Raw genomic sequence first — 27,965 nt, 5'->3', positions numbered from 1 at the left:
GAGACACTGACAGGTACTGGGCCGAAACAGAGAGAGAGAGAGAGAGAGGCACACTGCTGCTATCACACACACACACACACACACACACACACTGGGACTATATGTGGGGCTGCGCGCGGTGGGGACAGTTGATGACGGAGCTGCTGGATGTTTCTGACGAACACCGGCATCAACACACAGGTAAGAGCCGCCTGCTGTCGCCCTGCTGCGGGTCGCTGTTGCTGCGTGGCCGCTAATGTCTCTCAGCTGTAAAAACACTGTAACTGTGTGATGATAGAAATATTTCAGCCTGCGTGTCCTGACCAGCCGCTCTGTTCGTGCATGTGTGGTAAATATCACACACGTCATATTAAATATTAAAATATATTATTACAGGAATATTTCAGAGATGTTCGTTTATTCATGTTCAGCCACAGTACGAAGTGAAGTTTGGGTTAAAACACACAGTGAGACGTGAACACAGAGGAGATATTACAGGAGGAGCTGCTGGAAAGATGTTGTCGGTATAAAATGTCGCAGTTTTTAGCGGGACTCCGGCCCGGCTCTCCCCGCCTGTGCTCGACCTTGTCCGGGGGAGCCGGCGCTGTGACACGCCGGTCTGCGGTGCGCCGCAGCGGGGCAGAGCAGCTCCGGCGGGCCCCCTCCCTCCTGCGGCCGCCTCACCGCACACACACACACACACACACACACACATGTGTCATCAGCAGGTTATGGAGGTACAATCAGGTGTGACTGAGTTACCGTGTGATGGTGTGAAGTTATGTAAGAGGTGCTGAGAGTGAGCACGCCGCGGAGGAGAGGACGGGAGGAGGGATGGAGGATGGATTAAGAAGGGGAGGATGGTTTTATGTAACACCCCCCTCCTCACCCAGCACCACAACATCTGCCGGCCGGCCTCCACTCTCAAATCCTCCCCGTGCTGTCCCAGAATATCTCTGAAATGCTCCTTTATTTCACACCATGTTACCTGTAATACCTGTAATACCATCCTGTAATCTATCTATCTATCTATCTATCTGTCTATCTATCTATCTGTCTGTCTGCAGTGCTGACATTATGTTATTTCATCAGGCTTTAACTACATTAAAGGAACAGTTCACCCCAAAAATGAAATGATGATATAAAGTCAGGCTCAGCCATCGTCTCCTGATGATATAAAGTCAGGCTCAGCCATCATCTCCTCCTGATGATATAAAGTCAGGCTCAGCCATCGTCTCCTCCTGATGATATAAAGTCAGGCTCAGTCATCGTCTCCTCCTGATGATATAAAGTCAGGCTCAGCCATCGTCTCCTGATGATGTAAAGTCAGGCTCAGCCATCGTCTCCTCCTGATGATATAAAGTCAGGCTCAGTCATCGTCTCCTCCTGATGATATAAAGTCAGGCTCAGCCATCGTCTCCTCCTGATGATATAAAGTCAGGCTCAGTCATCGTCTCCTCCTGATGATATAAAGTCAGGCTCAGCCATCGTCTCCTCCTGATGATGTAAAGTCAGGCTCAGTCATCGTCTCCTCCTGATGATATAAAGTCAGGCTCAGTCATCGTCTCCTCCTGATGATATAAAGTCAGGCTCAGCCATCGTCTCCTCCTGATGATATAAAGTCAGGCTCAGCCATCGTCTCCTCCTGATGATATAAAGTCAGGTGAAGTCTCGTAGTCCACAGAACATTTCTGGAGCTTCACAGTAAAACAGAGTTGCAGCGTTCTGCTGAACACCTGAAGCAGCTGGAGATGATTCAAGCATCAGATGTCTCCATGCAGCTCGTCTGCTGTGACTTATGGACTACGAGACTTTCACCTGACTTTATATCATCAGGAGGAGATGATGACTGAGTTTGACATTTTTGGGGAACTGTTCCTTTAAAGTTTGTAGCCGTGCTAACAGCAGCTAGCTCCAGAGAGAATGAGATTAGCCGTCTAAATTAAGTAAATAAAAAATAGACTTAAATATGTCGACAGCTCTGTGATGGATTGCTTCGGACTCTTAATCTAGCGCCATCATCAGGTCAACATGTTCATGTGTCCGACTGGACTTTGTGTTCACTGCTAACTAGCTAATGTTAGTACGCTAACACGCTAAAGTAAGCGGGAGAACACTGTAAACATTTAATCAGCACGTTAGCGTGAGCTGGTGTTAGCATTTAGCTCGTAGCCTCACCTGTAAACACCTGAGTGTTGACTGACAGGAGGGAACAGCAGAGCGGATGAATCCAAATGCTTCCGTCGGTTCAGGTCGGCGGACCGAGCTGGTTTGGTTCTGTGTGGGAGAGATGCGTCGTCATGGTAACAGTGAACAACAGACTCTGCTGATGGATGTGATGTTAAATATTTCAGTTTTAAAACATCTTTTATGAGCTTTTTAACTGTCTTGTCCTGGATCTGGAGGTCAGAGGTCAGAGGTCACAGAGACATGTGACCTCTGAGACGTGTGAATGGACCGGGCCTGTATGAACTGTACATAATGTGAAGTATAACAGGCTCTGATGACTCGTGTCCTGTTGAACCTGCTGGAGCTGTGAATAATGGGTTTACTGTCCTGTGGGAGCTAGAAAGAACCTGCTGTGTGTGTGTGTGTGTGTGTGTGTGTGTGTGTGTGTGTGTGTGTGTGTGTGTGTGTGTTTGTGCGTGCGTGTCTGTGTGTGTGTCTGTGTGTGTGTGTGTGTGTGTGTGTGTGTGTGTGTGCGTGTGTGTGTGTGTGTGTGTGTGTGTGACAGACTGCTGCAGTTAAATCTCTTCATACTGAGGATTTTATTTTTCCATTTAACACAAAATTTCAGCCTCATTTAAAAAAACACAACTAACTGGACACATGGTCCTACACTGTAAAAAATGACAACAACAAAAACCTGTAATATTCTGTCAGTAAATACTGTAAACCAACAGAGAATAGATCTCATGAAACACAGCACTTTTCTGTTTTTAGCCTGAATTTTACATCAGATCTTGTTGATTTTGTTTGTTTTTTCATGTTTAATTAAAGATATTTAAAAAATTAAATTACTTTTAAATGTGATCAAACACTGCCATAAGATAATCAGGCTCAAAGTGACAGACGAGTGCTGTTATCATATTATTATACTCATTCATTGAGTTAGCTATGTATTTGAGCTCATCTATTTATAATTTGATCTTGGCACAAGTATAGCTGAGGTTGTGCGAGTTTAAAAATGTATATTAAAAAAATACTTAATAAAGTTTTAGACCGGAGATTCTTCTAGATTTTTATATTTCTTAAATATTTTAAAATGTACGTTAAACGTTATTTAAAATGTTCGTTCTTTTCTCCTCCGACTGGGCTCCTTAGTTTCAAATACTGAATAAAAAATTATTATTGTGAAGTTACGAGTTTTTTACAGTGTTCGGCCATTAAGCAGCAGCATGTTGAACCTTTCCAGGCTGCTAACGCTGCAAAAAGTTACACAGATATAAGAAAATAAAATATATTTATGAATAGATTTGAGTCATTTTTAACATGTTCAGCAGCTGCAGTGCAGAGATACAAAATACTACAGCAGGTACAACACCAATTTATTACTTTATAAAGCAGAAGTCATCTTCATATACAGTGATGGAATGTAACTAAGTACATTTACTCGAGTACTGTACTGAAGAACACATTTAAGGTACTTGTACTTGAATCTTTCCTTTTAATGCTACTTTATCTGGCAGCTTTAGTTACTTTACAAATGAAGATTTTATGAAATATGATGTTTTGTTTATAAAGTACAGCTCAAACAAACAAAATCGGTAAATTAACCAATGAGAATATTAATTATCAACTATTGTAGTTTCAGAATAGTTGAGCCATCACAGGGGAGTACTTTTACTTGAGTATTTTCACAATCTGCTTTTTGTACTTTTACTGCAGTAGAAACACTTCCTCCACCTCTGTTTACGTTGTGTATTTCATTTTGTCTTTGACTTTTTATTAAATTTGCTATTTAGGAACGTAAAACACTGAAAAGAGAAATTTTTTTTATATAAATATACAAAAAAATACAAAACAGGTGGAGTGAAAAAAATCATACTAATACTAAACATGATAATAATCATAATGTATTGTGTATTTTAACTGGTCATAACTTAAAACTTTCGTGTTCAGTCTTTGTCAGTTTGAGAATATCAGTATCTGAGCAGCTGAGGAGGCTTCAGGGTCACAGAGCTCCTCTCTGCTCGTCACTGATGCTTCTTTCTGTTGCAAACATTCACAGTTTGGGTTTTTGGCGACGCGTTCTCGTACAGTCCCTGAACGTCTCAGCGCTGCGTGGGCGCTCTCCTCTATTTCTGGACACATGAGTCATCTTCACTCTGTTACACAACAGAAACTTTGTCCACTGAGACTCGACTGCAGCAGAAATAGACGCAGGAGCTCAGGTGCTGGTTTGAATCCCTGACTACAGCTCAGAGTGAAGGTTTAACTGAGCCCGGCTCTCCGGGGTTACTCAAGTAAATCTAGTCGAGTATTACTTTTAAATACGAGTACTTGAGTCAGTGCTGCTTTATACTTCAAGGTAAACATTGTGTTGTTACTCCAGTATTATCTGACAGCTGCGTCTCTTTGCAGATTTGGATTTTAAAAACCTTTAATGATCCTATAAAAAACAGAAACTTGTTCTTGTTGGAAAACTGAGTTATTTTGGCATCTTAAAGTGATAATGAGTGACGTCAAAGATTTATAATATGATCAATAACATGGTGGTCCTGCTGGTCCTCTGACAGACTGTGTACTGCAGGGCTGTACTCAGACGGGTCAACAGTCCTCACAGTCTGTCCTCCAGGAGACGTTCAGACACTTCAGAAACAGACTCTGGTAAAAGCAGAAGTGCTGAATCAGTTTCTTTACTCCAGTAAAAGTAATCGAGTACAGGCTCTCACATGTACTCAGAGTATCAGAGTAAAAAGTCTCCCTCTGAAGGACATCTGTGGTCAAAGCTAACTGAAGCTCACGTCATATTAATATAATTCAAAGACTGTTAAAGTTAAAGGTAGAGTCAGCAGGATTTGTCCCAGCTGTTCCTGAACGCACCACAAAGATAGTTGATTGTTGAGTCTCATTCCCAGGACGTCAAATAGCCACATGTTGGGTTGGTAAAGCGTCCCGAGCAGCAACAAAGAGAGAAAATAAGAAACTCTCTGCAGATACGAGACACTAACACGCCTTTTCTCCCCATTCAGCCTCCCTCTCTGTCTGTTCACGTCTTTTACGTCTTTGTTTCGTCTCGCTGCGTCTTTATAATTCACCTCAAATGCATCAAACTAAAGTAACGAGGCTGTTTTGAAGCTGTGAGGAGGAGAAAGTTCAGATGTTTGTGTTCAGGTGTAGAGAGGGAAAGTCTCAGAGATACTCAGGTACAGGACAGACACCTGAGACATGTACTGAAGAGCAGTAACTAAGTATTTGTACTTTGTTACTTCCTAACCTCTTCTAAGCAGCTGGAGCCTCATTACTGTTCAGTGGACGACTGCTCGACCTCCTGATCCACTGGTTGAGATGTCCTGATACTGACGGGGCATATTTTGTTGGATCAGTATCAACTGAAATGAAGCTGATCTTCACTGAAGTCTGCTGCTGATGTCACAGCACTGTTCTGACAGAGACGTTGGCAAAATGCACAGATTCACAATCTGTTAATGAATCCTCATCTCTGTTCTTTACATCAGGGAGCAGTTCCTCCGTCTCGTATCAGCTGCTGCTGATTAATGTTCCCTCTGTGAGTTAATGAGAGGACGAAGGGAAAATATGTCAGTTTGTGTCTGAACTCGACTAAAGATCATCTGTGAGGGGAGAGGCTCCACTCCGTGACGCCACTGCAGAACCAGAGGGTTTCTGTAGTCCAACAGAGTGAGACCTCTTCTCTGATAAAACATCAGCTGATCTCACATATCAGATCAATAATTCAAGTTATAAATGAGGTGAGGTCTGCTGCTTCAGGGGTTCAGTGTTTCAGACGATCTCATTCCCTCTTTCCTTCCCTACGTCCTTGCCTCCTTACTCCCTGGTGTCTAGAGGAAGTGTGCAGCTGGTTTCTGGTTGTGTTGACTTTAATCCTCAGGTTGTAAAAAGCTGAATGTTCCTTTAATAACTGGTGTGATGTTGCCGCAGCAGACGGAGGCCTCGGCTCTTATCTCTGAGAGCAGCAGGGGGCCGAGGGGGGCCGGGGCCGGGGGGTGTTGATGCTGCAGGAATGAGGCCATGGACGCAGCCACTGCTGCTGGTGTGTGTGTTTCTGTGTGTGTGTTGTTTGGCTGCAGGCGTTCAGGCTGCCGTCAGCGCTGCAGGAATTTTAAGTTGAGTGTGTTTGCTGATAGGACAGACGGACGAGCTTCAATCAGAACAACACCTTCCTTCCTCTGTCCTCGGACATCAGAGCAGGACGTTCACAAAGTCGTCTGTCTGACACACCGAGCCGCCGTCACGTGATCGAACATCCAGATAACTTCAGCTGAGCACACGGCACAGGTGTGTTCCCGACACACTGCTCGACTCTGATTGGTTAAAGGAAGAAGGAGACGCTGAGAGAGATGAGGAAGATATTGATCAACTTTTATAATCACAGACTTTATTTTTATAACACACTTCAAACAAAGGACTTATATTAAAGCAAAGACGTTTACAATAAAACAAGGAGGTTAGGAAGGAAGGACGGTAGGGAAGGTAAGAAGGAATGAGGAAGCTTGGTGAGGAAACAATAGGAAGGAGGAAATGAGACAGAAGAAGTATGGAAGGAAGGAGGATGTTGGAAAGGAAATAAGGAAACAAGGAGGGAAAGAGTGACTATGGCAAGGAAGTAGGAAAGGAAAAAGGAGGAAAGGAGGAGATAGGAATGGTTAGGCTCAGGAAAGGAGATAAAGGAAAAAGGGAAAGAGAGTTGAGAAGGAAATGTGGAAGGAGGAAGGGCGTTAGGAAATTAAATAAGAGGTGGAGGAAAGGTTGGGAAATGGTTAGGGAGTATGGAAGGAAGGAAGACACTGAAGAGGAGAGAAGGAGAAAGGGAACTCTGGAGGTAAAGGAGAAGGTAGCTAGGAAAGGAAAGAAGGATTTGATTAAGAAAAGAAGATGCATACAGGAAGAAGGACGCTGATAAGGAAAGAAGGAGGTAGAAAAGGAATGATGGAGGAAAAGAAATAAGGAGGTAGGAGAAATGGTGAGGGAGTATGGGAGGAAGGGAGACACTGGAGAGGAAGGAAACTAAGGAAGGAAAGATAGCTAGGAAAGGAAAGGAGGAGTAAAAAGGAGGAAGGAAAGGAGGAAGATGAGGGCACATGGAAGGAGACATCGTCAATCAAAACTTCACAAACACCTAAAGACGTTACACAGGCGCTGTGATGTCACCTGAGTCAGCCAATGACGGTGCTCAGCTGGGTGTGGTCACACGCCTGTGAGCAGAGATAAAAACCTGCCAACACACACACACACACACACACACACACTGTAACTGTTGCGTCTTGTGATTTCCTGTAACTGAAAACAAACAGGTCAAAGTGAAAAATGAGCGAGAAGTAAATGAAGTTTGGTCTGAATGTTTAGCATGTTAGCTTATTAGCATTGGGCCACTGATAGCAACAGAACCACATGAGATGATCCTTACAGGTCCGTCCTGATGATCATCCATCCATGTCCATATTAGTATAATCCATCAGCACCACGTTACACAACTCTTTCCAGGAAACATCGCTGATTTTGAATTATTCAGAAGTGACTGACCTGTAAAATAAAGCTCTATAACTTTAGTTACTAGTTACTTTACAGATTACATGCTGCATCAGAGCCAAAGAAACACATTCATAACATCAGTACATAACATACACTTCACAGTGTTAGTGAAAAGTGTAATCTTGTCTTGTAAACGTCCCTGAACGTCCCTCGTTTGCTTTAGTGACTCGAGCTGCATGGACTCCACTAGTGAGTGTAAAACCTGCTGACTCATGGAAACCCAGCATGACTTCTGACCGGCTCTCAGCCTTCAAGTGCCCCCATAAATGTTGAATGGGGTTGAGGTCAGGTGACTGTGGAGGAGAGTCCAGGGCAGTCGGGACTCCTCGGTCCTCTTTGGTCTTCAGGTAGTCGTCAGAGCTCTGCGGTGTGTTTGGGCTCATCGTCCTGCCGCAGGATGAACGGGTACTCTCACAACACGGGTCAGAGTGTTCAAGGAGCGAAGGAGCCAGAAATTCATCTGCAATCATTTGTGGAAAACAGGACGCAGCCAGGATCTGCGTGTCAGGGTTTTACCATGTCAGTCACGTGTTAATATTCATTTTCTGCAGTTCTCTGGAGGCGGCGCTCTGCAACATATCCAGCTCTTCATCTGTCTTCGTCCTCTTCGTCTAATCTTCTCAGCAGCAAATGTAAAAATGTTTCAGTTGATGAAGATGAAGTCGGCGGTTCAGCAGAGGTTGAGTCGAATCAGTGAGAGCTGTGAATGTGACTCAGCAGATTTCAGTCTGTGACCCACTTACAGCTTCAGGCATCAACATGTTTTACATTTCACTGCATCACGACTCGACAAACGCTCTGATGAGACCGACGGCAGGATGCTGCTGCTTTTTATCTGAACACGGACACTGGAGAGAAAATGTAACATTAATGAAACTAGAAATGATGTTCGAGATGTTAGTTCAGTTTTCTGCCTCGAGCCGGAGAACTGATCTGACGACTGTGCTTGTTGGTGCGTTCAGGGACACAAATCATCTGGTGAACAGAATGTTTTTAATCAACCACAAAACAACAAAAACAACAGTCAGTGCACGTTTACACACGTGGCAAAAGCTAATTATGTACAAATGTATGTAATCCACATGTAAAAATGTAAATTTCACATGTGACAAAGACGATTACTTGTGAAAATGTCTCATGTAAAATTTAAGTTAACAAAAGTTTATATGAACAAGAACAGCATCATATCACTCAGAGGTGTGTGTGTGTGTGTGTGTGTGTGTGATGTGTGTGTGTGTGTGTGTGTGCGTGTGTGTGTGTGTGTGTGTCAGATGTTATAAATCAGTGTAAGGTCTGCACGTTCTCAGGACCTCAGTGTGTTTTCAGAAGCAGTGACCGTCACTAACGACCTCCTCGGAGATAATTTACGTCCTCAGACACAAAGAGAAGAAGACGGACGGACCAGTCAGTGAACGTCCCTCTGCTGCTGCCAGCCAGGGAAAGTAACTAAGTATATTTACTCAAGTATGTACTACTGCGCTTGGAGATTAGTAAGTGATACGTATATTTCCATGATAACTTCCACAATACTTGAGTAAATGTACTTAGTTACATTCAGTCACTGCTCATTACAGTTTTGGTCACAGAGGCCTTTTTCATTAGTGAGTTTAACGTCAACTCAAGTAAATTTACTCAAGTACTGTACTTAAGTACACTTCTGAGGGTACTTATTTTATACTTCAAGATACTGCAGTTACAGGAAATCGAAGTACCTCAAAATTGTATTTAAGTACAGTAGTTGAGCTCATTGTCTTGTTCTCTGATCAGATATTTCCTGATTGAAACAATATTTTTTAAATTTTCTTTCATTTATTAGAAGTTTTCTTTGCTCTGGTATCAACGCTTTTGAAACAACATCCATAAACTAAAGATAAAGTGTAAAATCCTCCAGCTGTGAAAGTCCTCTCCTCAGACACATCCTGCTGTTTGTCTTCATTTTGGCTCCATTTTGGAAACGCTTTGTGTTTTCCGGTCAGGAGTGAGACTCACACTTCTCCTCCTACACACCAGCAGCAACAAGCTGGAGCACCTTCACTCTGAGCTGCTGAAAGGAATTCTGGGAAATGTAGGAACTCAATAATGAGGTGGATTCACCCAAAAAAGTCATCATCAAAAGTCATCAGAGGAGGAACTTTGATTTATCCCCCCAGGCGGGGCAGCTGGGCGGGGTTTACCTGAGACTGTGCCCTGCAGAGTGTGTGTGTGTGTGTGTGTGTGTGTGTGTGTGTGTGTGTGTGTGTGTGTGTGTGTGCGTTACATGGACACACTCTCTCTCAGTGTTGGGGTGGTCTGATGGTGGGAGGTCTATTTTAGTGCAGCATCTCTCTCTCTTTGTCTCTCCCACATTCCTGCCAGCTGATTGGACGGCTGGGTGTGGTAACCTAGCAACCTTCAGATATCTCCCAGCATTCCTCTGAGTTATCTCCCGTCCCAGCAGACTGACAGATCTGCTGAACGCGAGCCTGAGCACTGGTTCATCATTATGTTCAGTGTGTTGTTACAGCAGTGCGCAGGCGGCAGGTGAGGTGTCACAGGAGTGCTGGAGGGGGAGGGGCCTCCTGAAGCCCCGCCCCTTCTGGGTCCCCTCATGGACCTTATTGATATTGACCTGATAGTGATGAAGAGAGACTGATGACTGTGATGTCATTATAAAGACGTCACAGCCAACAGTGTCGTTAGTGACGTCGCCTCCTCACTGAAACTTTGCCGAGCTGCTCCTGTTTATCAGCGGCTCACAGAACTGAACCAGAACCAGCTCTCCTTTCACAGAACTGCAGTTGTCAACATGGACGGATTTATTGTGATGTTCATCTCTGTTACGACCTTTTTCTACAACAAACTGACACTTTATTGATTTGAATAATTATCTTTTCAATTCACAAACATCATATGTGTGATTCATGACACATTAAAGAAATGAGGCCCACCAGAAGTGGCACGACTTTGGTTCTGTTTCCCTCCGAAACTCCTTCCGGTCGCAGTCTGGGAGAAACGAACGAGAGCTGCAGGCGACAAGATGAAATCATACCGACTCCTGAACGTTATCAGGCTCTCTGTTATCACTGAGTTTAAATCCGACATGCTGCCAAACAGCCGCTCTGTAAAGCTAAAGGCTAACGTGACTCTGCTGCTGGCCCCGCTGCCTCCTAACGTCTGCCTGTTGATCCTTAAAAAGTGAGATGGCGGTGCGGACGGTGATGCAGCCGGTGTTCGCCCCGTCACTACCAGATGTCAGCATATATTTATGTAGAAGAACTATTCTGCTGCTCTGTGATTAAATCTGTGGATGTTCCTAATGTAGCGTCCTGGGTGGATGCGTGTCCGCCATCTTGGACAGCTAGGTACGACAACACGACTCGACGAACCACAAGAACTTTGTGAAATTAGTTTAAGATTACATTATCTTATCTTATTACCTGTTGTAGCGTAGCATATTTTGTTAAGTTTAATAATTTTGATAAATAATACTTTATGCCTCTTTCACTAGTGACATGTCATGAGAGGCAACAACACACATCTGATTTGTTCTTTTTTAATCTTGACATTGTTGTGTTACATTAATTGTTCATGTAAATACAAAGGGTTATTCAAACATTATTCATTTTACAGCTCATTCATATGCATGAAATAGACAACATCAAGTCAAACGTGTACAAGGGTGAAAATAAAAATATATTAAGTACCTGATTTTCTTTATTAGACAGCATTTTACAAAGTAATTGAGAAAATATAATCATAATCATAAACTAACTTAACAAATTCCCCCTTTTACTGCAGTTCTGTGTGGTTTGTCCACGTCTGTTTGCCGTACCTGTCTTCCCAAGGTAGCAGACGTACCTGTGCATGTGGCACTGAGATCAGGTGGTGAAGACCTGACCATGTGCATACAGATGTTTACTTCTGTTTGCATTGTTTTTAAATATGAGGAAACTTTGAGCAGAAGTTCTGCCAGGCGTCTGAAGTAATTACAAATGTGTGTCATTTGTTGGTTCAGGCCTCTACAAGTGGACAGTACCAGCACAGTGAACGCTGCTCAGAGTCCAGCTGACATCAGAAAGGATCCAGTCGGTCAAATCGTCTCATTAAGTCAAACCTGGACGCCGGTGTCCTCCTGAGCATCTCTCAGCTTCATGTTGTGTTTTGCGATGGAGCAGATTTCATTTTCAGATCAAACTCCTGCCAGCACCGTCGCCTAGCAACAGCGTCGACTTCCTGGAAATAAAACGTGGATCTGAAAATAGAAACGGAGCAAACAAGAGGAGAACGACTCGGGCTGAGCAGAACTCCATTCAGATATCTACTGATTTTAACCGAGAGTCGCTCTGACACGTGAGCTGGTCGTCTTCACCTGAAGCAGCTCTGAACTCACCTGATGATACGGTTTATTCTGCAGGATGAGGCTGTTTGGTTCTGCTTGGTTCTGTTTGGTTCTGGTGTCCTCTGAGTGTCAGATATGTGAAAGTGAACACTGATGACATGTTTTGTTTGTTTGTGTTTCTGTCATCAGACCGGTGAGCTGAAGAATCTGAGCTGCAGAGTAAACATGTGAGTTTCATCTTTATTAATTTAATGTTTGCATCAGATAGTTTCACACAGTGACTTTTTACCTGGACAACTTCATTTTTATATTCTTATATATTCAGTCTTTTATCGAACATCATTCAGTCGTCTGCCTCTCAAAGTTTAAAGTCATATTCACGCTGTAAAACTTGAACCCTAATCACCATTTTTGTCTTAAATTGTAAGAAATGTTACTGCTGAGGGCTGCGCTCATCATTCACAGGCTGATATATGGAAGATTTTATTCATAAAAACACACTCAAATGTTTTTTATGGCTGTTTGTTCTGATTATTGAGTGAAAACAGAGATATCCAACGTTACCTCGGTAGAAACGTTTCACTCTTACATGTCAGCAACATGGAACAAGAAGTTCTGCTCCTGCGGTCTCGCTTCCAGGACAAATGGCCGGTTCTGGTGTCAGACCGCTTTTGTCCAAAGGGGGCGCTAGAATCAACAACAGCTGAAAGTTCCTCGTCGTCTCTTTAAGAACAGTTCTGGAGTTAAATTGTGAGGGAGAGGAGGAACTGATACCTGCCGCCTCCAGTCTATTGATCCGGTTATGTATTGATCAGATTGTAACTGATCTCTCTCCAGAGGCGGACACAGATCTTCTTCTTCTTCTTCTTCTTCTTCTTCTTCTTCTTCTTCTTCTCTGGAATCTCAAACACACGCTGTTTTAAAATACCTTGAATTAATATCATTTAAGTGAAACTATGATCTTTCTCTGACATTAACCACAGTGCTGTTGTTGTCGAAGCCCCAGACGGGATCAGGATGTGAAGCCTGATCCTAATATTATAATACAACATAATTAAAAACAGTTCAGTGACACAGAGACGTGTGAAGGTTGAACCTGCTCGATGGGCCCAAAGAATTCAGACTTTTTGTGGAGAAATATTAAATATTTAAAAATAAAAATAAATGAACATTCATTGTAGGAATCCTCCGGTGCTCCCAGTCAGAGTGAAACAGTCACATTTTAACATATTAATTATTCAGTGACAGCAGACACCAGCAGAGATCAATAACACTGCACACACACACATATGACAAGACTGCGACAGAAATCTGCAGGTTCATCATCTCTGAGTATCGTGACGAGGAGAAACTGCTCAGATATTTGAGTTTCTGTAAAATAACTTGTGTCTGCTGTGTTTTATCTTCATAGATTTATTAAAGTAGTCGTGTTTGTTTCAGGTTCTGATCGGGTGGACGGGCCTACAGACGGACACACACAGACATGATCCCTTATTCTCCCTGAGGTATGAACACACACACACACACACACACACACACACACACACACACTGTATTTCATTGTGAGTGTGTGCAGGGATTTTCCCGTCACTGACCGCACGTTACCCAGACATCCACCTGTGTGTGTGTGTGTGTGTGTGTGTGTGTGTGTGTGTGTGCGTGCGTGTGTGTGTGTGTGTGTGTGTGTGTGTGTGTGTGTGTGTGTGCTGGACAAAGCTGTGGACTCTGGAATAATCCCTTTGTGTCGGTCAGTCACGTCGGACAATAAAGCAGCTGCAGCAGAGCGCTGTGTACTGACTGTGACTGTCTGAGAGTCACATCTGATCGAACCATCTGAGACTTCTGTCCACGTTTCTCACGCTCAGATGTGTCAGACGGACATCAGTGTGTCCATCACAGAGATCAAGTGTTATTTTTGTCTCTAGGACTGTCCCACGTTGTCCCGCCCGCCTGTGTCAAGCGTGGCTAGTACTCGTCTCTCAACACGACGTGGAAAATGACTTAACACCAGTCGAAGTATGAGGCCGTTCAACTAAAGTGAACAACTTTTAAAACAGGAGAATTCATCTGATATTTTTCCAAATTTACGATTTAAAATCTCAGTGAGTGCAGAACTTTTTGCAGTGTATGCTCGTGCTGCGTTCACGTCATCTATGTGACGTAGCTCACTGCTAACGCCGTGCTAGCGTCGTGCTAACGTCGTTGTCAACAGCCTGAAAAAACACTTCTTGAAACCAAAGAAACAGCTTGAAATGATCTGAACCGACTGTGTTTGTGTTATTATTGGATTTTATTGCAGTATTCTGTAATATAATGAATATATCGTCACATCTGTAATATAATACCATGTTCTGTCTGTCCCTCTCAGGAACTGACCAATCAGCAGTCAGGATGATGCCCAAGGTAAACAGCTCCTCTTGATCCGACTGAACATTTGAACGTGTTGTTTCTGTTTCTGCTGGTCGACTGTGAGGGAACAAACCTGACTAACGCCGAAGGTTCAATCAGAGGAGCTCCTCACTCCGTCTGAAACACCTCAACCAACCGCTCAGCGCTGACTGAGACGCCGCAGTAAAGCTGAGTCATGTCACAGACATATGGTTTGTCCTTTAACGAGTAACTCAACAACAAAATCGCAGTTGTTCACACCATCAGCATCTCGTTAAGGTCGTAGACAAGATCAAGCAAATATCATCCGTCACCACCGTGAGGTGCCACATTCACAAATGTTTCCGGTTCAGCTTTTGATAACAAATATCATTTAAACTCTTCTCGACATTTTGTGTTGATTGAAACTTGATATTTGTGTTTTACTCACTATATTAAAACATGTAATCAGGAAACAACACAAATGTCTCCTCCCATCCATCCGTCTCCTTCATCTTATCCGGGTCGGGTCGTGGTGGCAGCAGGCTCTGGATCCCGAGGCGTTCCCAGGCCAGATGAGATGTATAATCTCTCCAGCAGGTCCTGGGTCTCCTCCCAGTTGGTCTGTGTGCCTGTAACGTCTCCAAAGGGAGGCGCCCAGCAGGATCCATATCAGATGCCTGAACCACCTGAGCCGGCTCCTTTAGACGTGACGGAGCAGCGTCTCATCCTCTCTGAGGCTCAGCCCAGACACAGAGGAAACTCATTTAGGCTGCTCGTATCTGCGACCTCGTTCTTCCAGTCACTGCCCACAGCTCATGATCAAACTTGCATGTTGAAACGTAGATGGACTGGTAGATGGAGAGCTTTGTCTTCTGGCTCAACTCCCTCTTCACCACAACGGTCTGGCTACACGCCTGCAGTGCAGCTGACGCCGAAAACCTCCGGTCCATCTCACGCTTCATCTTTCCGTCGCTCATGAACAAGACCCAGAGATGAAACTCCTCTGCACTGACCTGGAGGAGCTGTCCCTGATCCCAACCGCTTCATACTCGGCTGCAGACCACCACAGCGGCTGCTGGAGGTCACAAAATGGCTCTATTTCCATTTGTAAAACAAAAAGTCCCTGATTTTATTTCAGTACAGAACATCAGTTGAGACGCAGGTTCAGGGACTCAGCGGCGTCGACTCTCCAGATACATGAAATCATCCCGAGAAAAAACCTGAATGATTGTCATCGATTCCTTCATCAGCCGAAGTCTTCGTCCATTTGGCTGCTTATCAGTTTGTGTCTGACCTCCGACCTGTGTGTGTGTGTGTGTGTGTGTGTGTGTGTGTGTGTGTGTGTGTGTGAGCAGCAGCTGGCTCAGACGTCTCCAGGGAGTGTGTTGTCGCTGAGAGGGACCAGCGTCCCAGGATCCCCTGCTGCCGCCATCGTGGTGAGAGACACACACACACACACACACACACACACACACACACACACACAGACTGAGTTATATTATCCTTCAGATTAATCTTGAGGCAGTAATCTGTAATCCCTCCCTTCAGGCCCGAGTGGAGGACGGAGTCATCGGCTATAAGGACTTAGCAGCGTTACCGAGAGACAAAGCCATCCTGGACATCGAGAGACCAGATCTGATGATCTACCAGCCGCACTACAGCTACAGTCCACTGGAGGTGATCAGGTTCTTCTTCACAGCAGTCACGTATGCATGTGTAGTCCTGCAACAGCGTGTATTAACCCTGGCTCACTCGCAGCGTGTGTTCGATGAAGCTACTGCACGGCAGCAGCGGGAGGAAAGTGCTCGCTCATCATGAATTAGATGTCAAAGCTTCGGTCCGTGATCGGTCATACGAGTACGTTACCAAAAACAGCGACTACAGCCGCCGCTGTGCCTTCAGTGAGCGACTGTGTCCGCGGTTCAGAGCAGAAGGAAACACTTCATCATGTTGTCGACGTGTCACTTTAAAGTTGGAGCAGTATTGTTTACAGCTGCCATTCACACGCATACTGCAACGTTCATACTTCTATAGACAAATCAATTGTCTGAAGCACGTACTGAGACTGTCCCACCGAACCACAGGCCCACCCAGGTGCATCATGGTCCGACACCTATCCTTCAGCACACTGTTTCAGAGATTTAGAGACGGACACGTTAATCATTGAACAGTCCAACATCACCTGTTTCTCTGTGGTGCAGAAAGAAGTCCAGGATGTGTTAGCGTAGCTTAGCATCAGATGTCAGAGCACCAGAGTGTGACAGCAGGCTGCGGCTGGTCCGACAGGCGGTTAGTTTGTCGGTTGGTTAGCTGAGCGTCAGACTGCGACATGAGACATCAATCTGCTGCTTAGAGACCGACAGCTCGTTACCACAGCTGAGACCCAGACTGTGTGTGTGTGTGTGTGTGTGTGTGTGTGTGTGTGTGTGTGGATGAAGTGATAACCAGGAGAAAGGGAAGCAAAGAGATCAGACTCTGTGTCTGTTTGTGTCTTTAAAGCCGACATACAGTATGTGGATTATTTACACACCTCGTCAGTGTGACGTCACTGACGTGTTTTAAAGAGAAAAGCAGCTTTCTTTTGTCTGAATCTGGAGAACACGGCCAGAACATCCAGAACCTGTCCGTCCTCAGTACACGTTCATTCAGGTCTCAGTAGTGATTTGTGTAAGTCCGTATTATCAGTTTCCAACATGAATGCACATAGAAATAAATAAGTAACGGTGAGGTATCACATTAAAAAGAAGGCAAACAAAAGAATATTGATGAGAAGCTGAAGCTTTATTTAATTGTTGCATGATGACGATGATTGATTTTTATTTGTGCCCGACCCTCCCGGATCTACAAGACGCCAAAAATACAGCCGCAGCCGTCGAACAGTTCAAACCACAAATGATTTTGCAGCTCAGTCTTTAACAGAAACACTCGCTCATGTTCGACACTTCACATCTGCTACAGTAACGTTCCTCTGAAGCCGGCCCCAGATTTTCATGATCATCCAAAACAAATCAGCAGAAACTGACATTTCAGGGAAAAGACAAGAAATGAATCTCATTCTCACCGAGCTCACACAACAATCAGTCTGTCCTCTGGAGCGGCGCTCACGTCCCTGAGCTGACTGTGCACGTTGACTTTTGTTTACGTTTGCCTCCGGGTTTAAAGGAGCAGTCTGTAAGAATCGTCCAGATTTTTAGTTTAAAACCTTCAAAAAACTGAACAAACATCCTGAACAGAGCGAAGAAACAACAGTGCTGACGTGTCAAAGACGTCTCTCTGTGGTGTTGCTACTGAAGTTAGCGTGCTAACCAGCTAGCGAGGCCGTCCTCCCTCCTGAGGGGGTGAAAGCAGTTTGAACTCTGAGCTCAAGTTTCTCTCTTTGACTGAACTAAGTCCTTGTTTCCTTTCCTCCTCAGAGGTCCTTGTCTCCTCGCTCCATCTCTCCTCCTCCCTCCCCCGAGGTAAGACTCCTCACACCGTCCTGTAGTTCACACTGTGACCTGCCGAGTCATCGGTGAGGTCGGAGGTCAGAGGTCGCAGCAGCTTCACCCTGTTCCTCTGTGTTTCAGAGGGAGTCCAGGGAGTGGCTGGAGAACCGGTCTCCTGGAGGTTCTTCTCCTGGTTCCACCATCCAGACCAGCAGAACACACAGCACACACACCCCGTCCACGCCACACACACCCAACACACCACACACACCCAACACACCACACACACACTCCTCTGGAACCAAGAGCACCATGCAGCACTTCCACAGGCCTGGTAACCCTCGTCTCCTCTCCTCGTCTCCTCTCCTCGTTTCCTCTCCTCGTCTCCTCTCCCCGTCTCCTTTCATCTGCCTTTGTCTCCTCTCCTCAGTCCTTGTCTCCTCTCCTCTCCTTGTTTCCTTTCCTCTGTCCTTGTCTCCTCCCCTCACATTGTCTCCTCCTCTCCTCCTCTCCTCTCCTCTCCTTGTCTCCTCTCCTTGTCTCCTCTTGATTTCCTAAGGTCACTTGCTCTCATGTCTCCTCCTCTCCTCTCCTCCTCTCCTCCTCTCCTCTTCTCCTTGTCTCCTCTCCTCTCCTCCTCTCCTCCTCTCCTTGTCTCCTCTCCTCTCCTCCTCTCCTCCCCTCCTTGTCTCCTCTCCTCCTCTCTTCCTCTCCTTCTCTCCTCCTCTCCTCCTCTCTCCTCTCCTCTCCTCCTCTCCTTGTCTCCTCTCCTCCTCTCCTTGTCTCCTCTCCTCAGTCCTTGTCTCCTCTCCTCTCCTTGTTTCCTTTCCTCTGTCCTTGTCTCCTCCCCTCACATTGTCTCCTCCTCTCCTCCTCTCCTCTCCTCTCCTTGTCTCCTCTCCTTGTCTCCTCTTGATTTCCTAAGGTCACTTGCTCTCATGTCTCCTCCTCTCCTCTCCTCCTCTCCTCCTCTCCTCTTCTCCTTGTCTCCTCTCCTCTCCTCCTCTCCTCCTCTCCTTGTCTCCTCTCCTCTCCTCCTCTCCTCCCCTCCTTGTCTCCTCTCCTCCTCTCTTCCTCTCCTTCTCTCCTCCTCTCCTCTCCTCTCCTCCTCTCTCCTCTCCTCTCCTCCTCTCCTTGTCTCCTCTCCTCCTCTCCTTGTCTCCTCTCCTCAGTCCTTGTCTCCTCTCCTCTCCTTGTTTCCTTTCCTCTGTCCTTGTCTCCTCCCCTCACATTGTCTCCTCCTCTCCTTGTCTCCTCTCCTTGTCTCCTCTTGATTTCCTAAGGTCACTTGCTCTCATGTCTCCTCCTCTCCTCTCCTCCTCTCCTCTTCTCCTTGTCTCCTCTCCTCTCCTCCTCTCCTCCTCTCCTCCTCTCCTTGTCTCCTCTCCTCTCCTCCTCTCCTCCCCTCCTTGTCTCCTCTCCTCCTCTCTTCCTCTCCTTCTCTCCTCCTCTCCTCTCCTCTCCTCCTCTCTCCTCTCCTCTCCTCCTCTCCTTGTCTCCTCTCCTCCTCTCCTTGTCTCCTCTCCTCAGTCCTTGTCTCCTCTCCTCTCCTTGTTTCCTTTCCTCTGTCCTTGTCTCCTCCCCTCACATTGTCTCCTCCTCTCCTTGTCTCCTCTCCTTGTCTCCTCTTGATTTCCTAAGGTCACTTGCTCTCATGTCTCCTCCTCTCCTCTCCTCCTCTCCTCTTCTCCTTGTCTCCTCTCCTCTCCTCCTCTCCTCCTCTCCTCCCCTCCTTGTCTCCTCTCCTCCTCTCTTCCTCTCCTTCTCTCCTCCTCTCTCCTCTCCTCTCCTCCTCTCCTTGTCTCCTCCTCTCCTTGTCTCCTCCTCTCCTTGTGTTACAGAGAATGATCTCATCTCATTGCAGACATAAACATTATATCACTGCGTGTTGAGTTGACACAGTTTGGCCACCAGGGGGCGCTGACAGCTTTATATTGACTCAGTCTGTAATTGATCTTTAATCAGATCATTTAAGGGATTTCTATCACAAATATTTCTTTATGTTATGAGTCTACATTTAAAATATCAACTCTTCTTTTTGTATTTCCCCCATTTTAACTCTTCTTCTTCTCTTTGTTTCAGAAAATGGCTCCAACATCTACAAGAAGCCTCCCATCTACAAACAAGGTGTGTTAGTCACATGTGACGGGTCCAGTGCGGTCCGTCTGCGTCATGCTTTATGTTGAAGTCGTTGTAATTGTAAATGTTTCTTAACAGGTAATCAGGCTTTTATAAGATGCTCATTAATATTAATGAGACTAAGTGTTGAAGGCCCCGTTCAGCCAAACAGTAAAACTCATCATCATCTCCTCCCTTCTTCTAAATGTGGGTCAGCTGCACAGACACGAGCATTAATCAGCTTTAACATGCTGTGTGTGTGTGTGTGTGTGTATGTGTGTGTGTGTGTGTGTGTGTGTGTGTGTGTGTGTGTGTGTGTGTCTGTGTGTGTGTGTGTTGTGCAGATGTGTCGTCCTCTCAGGTTCCTCAGGGGAAACACATCGAGGATCTGATCATCGAGTCGTCAAAGTTTCCAGCAGCTCAGCCTCCGGACCCGAACCTGCCCTCCAAGATCGAGACCGAGTACTGGCCCTGCCCCCCCTCCCTGGCTGTGATTGGTACGATCCAAGCGCACACACACACACACACACACACACACATACGTTTTTCCTCTCTTTTACACGTCTCCTTCCCTTGTCTCCTCTCATCTGTCCTTGTCTCCTATATCCTTGTTTCCTCTCTCTTTCTTTTCTCATCTGTCCTTCTCTCCTCTTCTTGTTTCCTTGCTGCATTTTATCTCTTCTCCTCTCCTCTGTCCTTGTTTCCTCTCCTGTCCCATCTTCTCACCTTTCCTTGTTTTCTTTCCTGTCCTTGTCTCCCCCTCCCATCTCATCTCATCTCATCTCATCTCCATTGTCCTGGTCTCCTGTCCTGCAGAGAAGGAGTGGAGGAAGAAGGGTCAGAGGGATGAAGATGAGGAGGAGGACGGGGAGCTGGACGATGAGCTGTGGGGCCTCCGAGTTCTTCAGAAACAAGAGCTCAACAAGGTGACGGAGGAGGAGACGCCGATCAGCTGATCCAAGAGTTACATTTAAATCTGTGTCTGGATCAGAACTGAACTTTGTCTCTGCGTCTCTTCAGATTCAGTCCAATCTGGGAAAAATCATCCTGAAGGAGGAGCTCGATAAATCTGCTGCTCCTCTGAGGAGGAAGACTCGCTCGCTCCCGGACCGCAGCCCACACGGAGGTGAAGCACCTGTCACACACACACACACACACACACACACACACACACACACACACACACACACAGTGAAGCATCTCAACATGATAAATCATCTTTGCGTCCTCTGCAGGATCCAACGCCTCCAAGTCTGTTTATTTCCCAGCGTCCTCTAAGACCGGCCTGTCCAGGGTGAGTCCTGCTGAACTGAACCGACCAATCACAGCAGAGTGTAGTGATGACGGTGATGAAGGTGTTTCTGTCTGTTTTCAGCTGCAGTCGGCCGAGTTCAGCTCGACTGAGAAAGCTCCTGCAGGTTCGTCACATCGTCCATATGTGAATGTGTTATTTTAAACAATGTTGAGGATGTTGTCATATTTAAGCGCTGTGGTTTCAGTAATATCTTAAATTAATGTAACTAAGTATATTTACTCGAGTACCTGAGGTTGTCCACTGACTGTCAGTAATCATGTTGTCTCTCTCTCTTCGTCTCTCGCTCGTCCTGCAGATCTTCAGGTACTTTCTGCTTCACCTTCATGTTTTCAACATTTTTCTGGTCGATACTGAGACGACGGTCTGTGTAACTGACAGTGATTTGATAACGTGTGTTTGTCAGAACGGAGACTCCAGGATGGACCGAGGGAACTCGCTGCCCAGCATGTTGGATCACAAGGTCAGTTCACAGCCTCGAGTCTCCTCAGTGGAGCCATGTGACATTTAGATGAACTGACCCTTTAATTCTAGACATACAGAACTAATGTGTGTTTTTAAATAATGAACTGTAGCTACATCCATTGATTGATTGGTTGATTGATTGACTGATTGATCTCTCCAGGTCTACCCCTACGAGACGCTGGTGGTGACCCACAGAGGACGGAGCAAGCTGCCCCCCGGCGTGGACCGAACCAGGCTGGAGGTAAAACTGTCGCTTCACTTCCTGTTGGATCATCAAGTGACGCTTCATTCATCACTGAACTCTCGCCCCCCCCTCCCCCCCTCTCTCGCCCCTCTCTCTACCCCTCCCTCTCCCTCCCCCCCCCCCCCCCGCAGAGACACCTGTCTCAGGAGGAGTTCTTCAGTGTCTTCGGGATGTCCATCGAGGAGTTCGACTGCCTCTCCGTCTGGAAGAGAAACGACCTGAAGAAGAGAGTGTGTCTCTTCTGACGCCGCCGGGACCGCATCCCCCACAATCCCCCTGCTCTTCCTCATCACGGACTCTGAACAAAACGTCATCATCAGCACCGCCGCCGCCGCCGCCGCCGCCGCCATCATCACCACAGCAGCTCACTGTTAGTGAGGCGCTCAGTGAGACGTCTCAGGCTTCAGGTTTGACGTGATTCACAGTGAAGGTTTTCCGCTCCAGCTGCAGAGCTGCTGTTTGATTTAAGAGCCAGTTTGTAGTTTTCTGTGGAAATAAATAGAGAAAAAAACTACAGAGCGAGCACAAAGACTCAGGCTGAAGGTTTGGACGCACAGAGACGATCCTCGGATCCTCGGATCCTCGGATCGTAGCGAACTGACAGCAGAGCAAACTTCCTCTAACGCCCGGTCACACCAGCACTTCATCCTGTTGCTCAGAGGACGAAACTCTGGTGGTTTCAGAGTGAACACACCGCGACTTAACGACATCACTTCCAACATTTCTGCATTAAAATCTCTAAGAACGACTCGAGCTTCGTTGGATGTTGTTGAGTTGTGTCGTCTGTCGCTGTAACGTCAGGAGAGTCAGAGAGGAAGTCTGAGACCGAACGTAACGTGAAGAGAACTTTAAAACATTAGACAGTCGAGGTGAAGCTCTGAGTGAAGTCAGCGCTCAGCACAGACTCTGGTTCTGGTTCTGGTTCTGGTTCTCTGTCTCCTCTCTGTAACGTTACGTTCATGAAGTAAAGTCCTTTTCCCCTCCAGCTCCAGTCAGCAGTCAACATTACAGAACCTGGAGGTCACCTCCGGGTCACTGCTGCAGTCGGGCTGATCAACAGGAGTGAAGATAAATTTAAATTAATTTAATTTTTAAGTTACAAAGTAACTCTGAGCTCTGCTCCCGTCGGTCAGAGCAGAGTCTGATGTGACTCCGGGTGTTTGTTCCTCCAGGATCTGGATCTGCACCTGCAACACTCAGCAAACATCTTTTGATGTGATAGCGACCCCTAGTGGCAGAAATTACTTATTGTGCTTTTAAAAACACTGAAAATAACTGAACTAATTAATTTCCAACATTTTTCTAGATGTGTTTTTTGTGCGTGAAGGTGATTTCTTTATTTGCCTGTGTTTTCTTTAGTTGCAGTGTTTTGAGCTCTCTCAGCCACCGTAGAACAGAGAGGAGCAGCAGATCCACCGTCTCAGCCGCGTCACCAGAAAGATGAAATCTGGACGTTTATTAAAGTTTTCTCCAGTTAGCAACTGAGCTACATAGCGAGCTTTCTTTCAGCGAGCAAACTGAAGGAGAGCAAGTCACGTTTCAGATTCATAACGTCCAGCGGCGTGGACCCCTTCTCTCTCAAACACATGAAGGGTTCTGGTGTGACCCGGGACGACGTGAGGACGCCTCGCTGTCGCCTCTCTCAGCTTCTCATGTGTCTAAAACTTTAAACTGTGAAAAAAGAGCAGCAGATACGAACACGAGTCCTCTGGGTTTGTTTCTCTGAGCCGCAGGAAGTTTTAGTGGTGGAATTCTGGGAAATGAAGTTAGTTCTGCTGTTGATCTCACTGGAGATTTGAGGCTAATTTGGGCTTTTAAGTTTTCCATTGATCAGATTAAACATTAGTCAGACCGACATGTTGAGACAGTTTGTTTGACGGACGTCTGAAGCTGCAGATGTTTCCATCGGACTGGATTCATTCAAAGTGAAGTAAATATTTTATTATCGAGCTTCCAGCCGCAGTCGAGCTTCAGATCAACATTCCTGCTGACTCTGATCAGCTATCAATACAGATTAGATGCTGACTGCAGGGATAGACCGTTCCTATTGGCTAAGCCAGCTATGATGTCATAATGACAACATTTCTCTCCCAGCACCTAAAAGAAAATCAAGGACACAGTTTGATCACAGTGACGCCGAGCATCACATCCAAGAAGCTAATGAAGCTAATGAAACAAGCTACACTTCATCTTCTACTGAATTAATTTATTTTAATGATTTGTTGTTTTATTAACTTCCTCAGTGTCTTAACGTCGGATGGAAAGCTACTTTCTAAGTGTTTGAAATCGAGTCACTTTGAGGGAAAACCTTTAAGAAGCTTGTGTGTGACAGTTAAACATGCGTTTGACTTCTGAGCAAAAATTCAGTCTTAAAATGTCTTTAAATCAACCAGTCTCCAGTCATGCTAGCAGCTCTGTGAGGCTGTGTGCTGAGCAAAGCTAACAGCAGCATGCTAACACACCCAAAAGACAATGCTAACGATGCTGATGTTCAGTATTTATATTTAGAGATGTCACGATTTCTAAATCAAATATCGAGCGGAATGAAAAGCAGGATTGGTGATTGTCCAACTTTTTCCTCTTCACACCCACCGTAGCTTAGCATTAGCCTGCAGCTATCATAGCGTTAGCCTGCATCGTCACTTCCAGACTCTTCACCTGTGTGATGAAGACGATCAGCTGACTGGTACCAGAGGAAACTCTGACGGCTTCGGACATGTTGGTTTATTTTCATTTTCAGAGATCCTTTATTGACTTGTTTGTGAAGAGGGTTCACTCTGGACAGATTACAGATACTGAACTCTGTAACAAGCTAAACTGAACTATTTCTATCTCTTGTTGTTTATTGTTGAATCACTGACGGTACAAAGGCAAACTGAATTGAATCAGAACCTTGAAATCAAATTGTGGATTTGATGAAAGTCGCCTCCATTTATAATGTCTGTTTCTGATGCTCTTAGTTGAGCGTCTTTGCATGCTAACATTTGCTAATTAGCACTTAACATAAAGTGATGGGAATGTCATTAGTTCTGCAGGTGTTTGGTCGTAAACCAAAGTTAATATGTTTTTGTGGAACAGTAACAGACGCTCAGAGGACAAATATTTAATGACATTAATATAAAATCAAACTTCCCGTCAGGGTGGAGCACAGCCAACCTTTCCTCGGCTCCACCAGCTGTGATCAAACTGTCTCCTCTTTGGTTTTCTCTTTGTCCTACAGCAGAAGCCACTGCCCTCTTGTATCTCAGTACACCACACACACACACACACACGCACACACACACACACACACACTCCTGCAGTGTAGAAGAACAATGAAAACCTTCAGACCGGAGCTCAACTGAACTCTGGTTTGTCCAATAAGCAGGTTTTTAGACGTTTAGCGTCGGCTAGTGTTGCTTAGTGACCAAATGATGTGCAGCTATTTTTTAACCTACATAGAGAAAGTGGCATGTTTGTTATTAAAATCTAAATGAAAATGTAAAATTATATCAATACATGAATGTCGAGGAAACAGAATGACGCATTTTCACCATCGAAGAAGACGACGGAGACTTTTCTGAGGAATGATGGGAAATAACTGGAGATCTTTATCGAAGTGAACTGAACTGATGAACATCCTCCTCGTCACCACACAGACACTTCAGGACATCTGTCACGACTTTAGCGCACACACATATATATCCTTAAAGTATAAACATCATCATCGTCATATCTGATCGACGAACAGGTCAAATCTGAGTCTGTTAGCAGGAGAGCGAATCAGACGTCTTCACCTGATTCAGAGCAACACAGGTGTCGATTTAAAACTGAATCCTGACCTGAACGGACTCTTTAAAGGTGCAATGCGAAGGATTTCATGTTTCAATAAATCAAATGAATACAGTGAAAATGTGAACGAGACTCGCAGCGCCTTTAAATTCAAACAGCTCAGAATGAATTCACGCCAAAATCACCGCCGCCACATCCTGCATCACACGCCGCCATGTCTGCCTCGACTCCACACGCTTCCTGTATCTGTGAACAAAACAAAAAAGACTGGAAAAAAAAACTGGATGAAGATGTGAGACTTGTTGAGTGAGCGAGCATTGGTCACTTTACGTTGAGATGATTTCCATTTTTCTTTCTTTTTGTTTTTTGAGGAATGACTCTGACGCAGTTCGATGATACTGAGGGTTTTACGCTTTGTTCTGATTGGTTGTGTGTAGTTAGAAACAGGAAGTGGGTTGCTGTGACTGACACCATGATGACACAAAGATTGTTCCACGATATTTTTTTTCTTTTTGTATATTTTAAAGTGTTTTTGTTCTTTTTTTATCAAATTATTTTGAGAAGCAGGGCGACTTCATGGAGGCGTGTCACCGTCAGCGCGTCTGATGTTGTAACTGCTGCGAGCATGATGTCATGATGATGATGATGTCATACTTTTATTTAACCTTTAATTACATAGATTTATATAATAACGCTGGCAGTTACACTTCCTGCTTCAGGTGCATGACAGGTATTAAACATCTGAAGCGACGCGTCTTCAGAGGGGAGAGAGGTCGGACTGAGGTCAAAGGTCAGCGTCGCGGCGGTGACTCTCCCGCCTGAAGTCGCCCCGCTGCTGTACATACTGAACCACTGAATGACAATATGATTATTGTTGTTGTTGTTGTTGTTTTCATATCTGGATGCAGGTGATGTAACAGATGAATGGTGACGTGAATGATTAACCATGAGTTACAATAAAGAGCATTTCTATTTGCTTTGAGGAGACTGTGCACGTTTATTGATGTGATCGTTCATTAAAAACTTTATTCGCAGACGACAGTCCGACAGCAGCTCTCTGAGGCCGTGTGCACACAGAGTGCTGCTTTGAGCTAAATGCTAATGGATGCATGCTAACAGGCTGATGAACAGCAGGTATGATATTTCCCCTGTTGTTAGCTTAGCGTGATAGCATGCTAACATTCTCACGCTGGTAATGACGACGTGTCTCGACCGAGTCACTCGTTTATCACGTTTGTATTATAATTGATTGAATCAGTGAAATAAATGTAATCAAACTATAAAAGCTGATTATTTCTCAGTTTCTTCTTCAGTTAAAAGTATTCCTGATTGATGATACTCAAATACTCTCGGCTACTTAAGTTACCTAACTAGTAAAGTAGTAACTGTAGTGAAGTTTAAAGTATTTAATTTCCCTCTGAAATGTAGTCGAGTCCACGTAGAAATGGAATGAAGTAGTTACTTTCGACCAGTTGGATTACTCCGATTACAAACACAATTTATTTACTTTCTCCGTAACATGAAGTGTTTTAAAAAGTACCTAAAGTGATACTTGAGTAAAGATATGCTGTTGAATATTACTGTGGTCACAGTTAAAGTCACTCAAACCAAATGAACAATACTCGAGTAAAGTATCTGATGTTAAATGTACTCAAGTCGAGTCAGAATCATAATAATGGATCAGCTTCTCTGGCTCTGATGCAGCATGTAATCTGTAAAGTAACTAGTAACTAAAGTTATCACATACAAGTATAAAGTAGAAGAAAATGGAATTACTCCAATTCTACCTCAAAATTGTACTTAAGTACAGTACTTGAGTAAATGTACTTAGTTACATTCCAGCAGTGATTACTGGACATACTTTATAAACAGCATTAACAGCTGAAGTACAGTGTGGTGTATTAAACTATCAGTGTGATCTGAAATCAATAGAACCTCAGCTGTGGAGGAAGTACTCACATCCTGAACCAGTAAGTAAAAGTACTGAAGTAGTTTTGAGTACTTCAGACACAGTTTTGTCCCAATTTAGGAAAAACTTCATCTGAAAAGTAAACAAATATATAAATGTAGTGAAGTGAAAAGAGATTTAGTGGAGTAGAAGTAACTAAGGATGTAACTAAGTACATTTACTCAAACACTGTAAGTTCTGAGGTACTTGTACTTTACTTGAGTATTCCCATTTTCTTCTACGTGATACTTCTACGTGCTTTTTAACTTTAGTTACTAGTT

General features: G+C 44.8%; 1 protein-coding gene across 1 annotated transcript; it reads left to right on the top strand.

The window, feature by feature from the left end:
* Nucleotides 1-45: 45 nt before the first annotated feature.
* On the top strand, nt 46-26,718 carry LOC311261856 (dematin-like). The gene is made up of 17 exons (XM_084360869.1): nt 46-180; nt 12,221-12,258; nt 13,472-13,536; nt 14,400-14,434; nt 15,757-15,837; nt 15,950-16,078; nt 17,815-17,859; nt 17,968-18,160; nt 19,909-19,953; nt 20,289-20,441; nt 20,761-20,870; nt 20,965-21,070; nt 21,180-21,362; nt 21,555-21,562; nt 21,663-21,719; nt 21,882-21,962; nt 22,097-26,718. Exons 4-17 carry the CDS (start codon nt 14,423-14,425, stop codon nt 22,208-22,210), a joined length of 1,317 nt encoding a protein of 438 aa, XP_084216995.1. The 5' UTR covers nt 46-180; nt 12,221-12,258; nt 13,472-13,536; nt 14,400-14,422; the 3' UTR covers nt 22,211-26,718.
* Nucleotides 26,719-27,965: the final 1,247 nt, after the last annotated feature.

Source organism: Pagrus pagrus (assembly GCF_965226575.1).
Source record: "Pagrus pagrus genome assembly, chromosome: 8".
NCBI classification, from domain to species: domain Eukaryota; kingdom Metazoa; phylum Chordata; class Actinopteri; order Spariformes; family Sparidae; genus Pagrus; species Pagrus pagrus.
Note: the sequence above shows the minus strand (reverse complement) of the source record. Positions and strands in the feature narration are given on the sequence as shown.